The sequence below is a fragment of the Stegastes partitus genome, unplaced genomic scaffold (genome assembly GCF_000690725.1).
Source record: "Stegastes partitus isolate 25-593 unplaced genomic scaffold, Stegastes_partitus-1.0.2 Scaffold281, whole genome shotgun sequence".
NCBI classification, from domain to species: Eukaryota; Metazoa; Chordata; class Actinopteri; family Pomacentridae; genus Stegastes; species Stegastes partitus.
In genome coordinates, this window is record NW_007578012.1 from 72,087 (window position 1) to 75,570 (window position 3,484).

Sequence of the window (3,484 nt, forward strand, 5' to 3'; positions counted from 1 at the left end):
TGTGTGTGTGTGTGTGTTGCTGTGTGAAGCTGCTGGCTGCAGCTTTTCTGTCACTGCGGGCGCTGAAACGCAAAACCTTTCTTGGAAACTGATTCCAGGAACCTCCGTCAGTCCAGATGAACGGAGCTGCTTTCTGGCGCTGGGCTGCAGGCTCTCACTTTGACTTCAGCTCCGCGCCGGAGACGCACACGGACGCTTTTTCTCATTTTGTGACTTTTCCAGGGATGTTTAATGTCGCTGCCATCCGAGGACTGTTGTGACAATTAAATATTCAAATCGGACTTTTCTTCAGCTGGTTTTCTAACAAACCTTATGGTCGCTCTGGATTTAAGGTGAGATGGTTTCAGACACGGGGTTTGTAGATAGTAGTTGGGGGGCATTTATTTACGCTGTGTATTTATATTCTGCAGAGCTGCTTGTTGTGTCATAAAGTAAAGCTGCCATTATGATTTTAAATCGCTCGTGTTATGTGTGCATGTCTCTGTGCACAAAGTATTTTACTTTACTATCATTAACATTTCTACGTAGTAGCATGAATTGGCATCATAATTACTATTTATTATTGGTAGTTGTTTGTGTGGAACCCATAAACAACAGCTGCTATTAAGTGCTGATCCAAAAAAATAATAAAAATTAAACAAAGAACTTGCATGAATTTACAAAAATCTGTTTTGTTTTTGCACTTTCTTATAAAAAATGTTGGCTATAAATTACACTATCCTAATACTGAATAGACTGCATGCTGTCTGCAGACTTATTAATTTGTTATTTTATAGTTGTTTTTTATTGTTATTCTGTGGATCTTTTTGCTTGCCTGGTTTTGTGCTCCTTTGCTCATCAGTAATTATGAAGGTTTATCAGCTAATATTGTGCAACCAAAACATAAATATAACAGCTGAACTTTACTTCAGAGACTATTTGGAGCATAATCCGTTAGAGTCTAGTTTAATATGATTATTTTGTTTATCCTCTAACATGAATATAATTTTCAGGCCTCCTGTCAGTCAGAAATGGTTGCCCGGGCAGTGACCATTTTCCATCATGAAGAACGAGGAGGTTCCTGCTGCCCACAGCCGTCCCCTCCACACTGGGATCCCACAGAAGACCTCCGCTGCATCACCGCCACCTTCCAGTATCTACACACCTCAGGTACACCAGCAGCTCGACTCTGACTTCACATCTGGTTCCACTGGGAAGCAACAGTTTGTGTCTGAATCCAGTTCGGTCATTTATTGAATACAGTAGACAGCTGAGGGGGGGTGATCTTGTTTCTGCACTAGAGTGAGTTTTGGAATCAGACTTGGCCCTGACAGCCTCAATGTGGTTCTATTCACCCAAACGTCCATGTTAATAAATGATGTCTTTTTCCAGGTTGGTACTGGGGTCCTATCTCAGCGAGTGAAGCTCGGGAAGCTCTCCTGACCAAGTCTGAAGGCACCTTCCTGGTGCGGGACAGCAGCCACCCTCAGTACATGCTGGCTCTGTCTGTGAAGACCCGCTATGGACCCACCAGCGTGCGCATCGAGTACAACAGGGGCTGCTTCTGGCTCGACTCCATTTCCCCCAGCCTGCCTCACCTGCAGTCCTTCCCGGATGTTCTCAGCCTCATACAGCACTACTCTGGCTCAGGACAGACACTGCAGGACCAGGCGTCCAGTGACATTCGCCCCCAAACCAAGGCCGACCCTGCACAGCATGCAGCTAAAGACAGCGGAGTCCCTCTGAAGCTGACGTACCCGCTGCACAAACAGGAGGTTTTCCCTTCTTTGCAGCACCTGACTCGCCTCACCATCAACAGACGCACAAACTGCCCCGACCAGCTGCCCCTCCCAAATCCTCTGCTGCGCTACCTGCAGGACTACCCTTTCTCAATATGAGGATCTCTGTCCCTGGGACACAAAGACAGGGTCAGGGTCACACTCCATGCTGGCAGTCTGAGACAGCAGGCAGCAGAAGACGGTCCAGAGGGAGACAACTGTAATGACTTTAGTACAATAAGTCTCAGTGTGACCTCCCTGCTCATGAAGGAACACAATCTCACTGCAGTGCTGTTTTATTTAAATTATTTTTATATGTCTGCTTCAGCTACTGTGAAATGCCAACATGCAAGTCATTGCTGATTGCTATCTTTTTTTCTGACCTTTTGCCACCAATGAGAGGTCCTCCAACGTCAGTCGTTTTCCAAAAAAGGCAGCCAAACCTATGATTGAATAAATCCCTGGAAAAGTAGCTCCTGATTGCTTTGCTGTTTCTGCAGAGATTACATAAGAAATAATTTGGGTTTTGTGTCTTAAGATCTCTGTTTTTTTTTCTCTGCGTCGGAGCTCAAGAGGCGGGGTTACTCTTCGAACAGAGCAATGTTTATTCACACTTCACTGAATCAGTGGACCTCATGAGCTGTGGCAGCGATCTCATGCTCCACACCTGGAACTCCTGGACACAACTGTGGTCATCACAAAGTCGCAGAAATGCTTCAGAACATATTTCTGCTTTTTGTTTTTATTTTCTGGTATGCATGTTGATGAGTTTTGAGACGGGTGGCGTACAAGAGGTTTGTCAACTTGATGACTCTCTTCCTTCTTCACATGTTTAAATCGAATCCATCCAACAAAAAAAAAAAAAACAAGGGTTGTGGTCAGGATGATGCTACATGATCTGCAGACTGGGGGGTAGAAGTGGTTCTCCAGTCATTGTGAAAGACCCAGTAAAAGATAGAGTACAGTGTGTCTTCTGTGTTTCTTTCATGTGCAGTATCTCCTGATGAGAAATCAGATAAGAACCACATCCTTGCACATAATCATAACCACTATCAATTGCTCTTCAATGAAAACTAAAGCCAGTACAGGACATCTGGTTGCTAACTGGTTTTATTCTTAGAAGATGATCTTTGAAATTCAGAGAAATAAACACCAGAAATGTTTTCTCTTTTCAAAGTGGTTGTTTTTTTTTTTTCCTCCACTTTTGAATGAATAGATGTGAGGTATTACTGTTTTCATGGAAACGCTTCTGAGTTGGTTTCCACGAGTTGGAACTGAGCAGTGCTGAGAAAGCCTCTTATCAGGATTAGAGTAGGAGCTGCAGTTATTAATACACTGCTGCGCCAACTGAGAATAGCCTCTCTGTTTGTCTCTCCCTGCCTCAACTGACTAATCTGAAAGGTTTAAATCATTTCTGAGTCCATAATTAAACGTTTTGCATCATCTGAACACTTCTGTCAAACACGGCGTCTATCAGGATCACATGTCTGTTTATCAGGATGGTGTTGTTTCACGCAAATTTAACGCAGCATTATACTGAATGCACGCCTCGGTTCAGCAGCACTTGCATGCAGTGGTGGAAGAAAAGCTCAGCTCAGGGTCAAAGCGGCAGTAATGCATTGTAAAAACAGTCTAATGGACGTTTCAATCTTTATTTAGTAAAAGTCTCGAGTCTTGCTCGTGAATAACGGCATCAAGCATAAAAAGAAATATTCATGAAACAGATC

General features: G+C 43.7%; 1 protein-coding gene across 1 annotated transcript; it reads left to right on the plus strand.

Moving 5' to 3' along the window:
* The first annotated feature begins 176 nt into the window (after positions 1-176).
* LOC103357908 (cytokine-inducible SH2-containing protein-like) lies at positions 177-2,933 on the plus strand. Its single transcript, XM_008282667.1, has 3 exons — positions 177-332; positions 993-1,149; positions 1,372-2,933. The coding sequence occupies exons 2-3, from the start codon at positions 1,011-1,013 to the stop codon at positions 1,875-1,877; spliced, it is 645 nt and encodes a 214-aa protein (XP_008280889.1). The 5' UTR covers positions 177-332; positions 993-1,010; the 3' UTR covers positions 1,878-2,933.
* Positions 2,934-3,484: the final 551 nt, after the last annotated feature.

Excerpts from the sequence above, each read along its gene's own strand:
- LOC103357908 (XM_008282667.1), top strand. The coding sequence starts at position 1,011 with ATGGTTGCCCGGGCAGTGACCATTTTCCATCATGAAGAACGAGGAGGT. Across the intron at positions 1,150-1,371 it reads CCAGTATCTACACACCTCAG|GTTGGTACTGGGGTCCTATC; the intron begins GTACACCAGCAG and ends GTCTTTTTCCAG.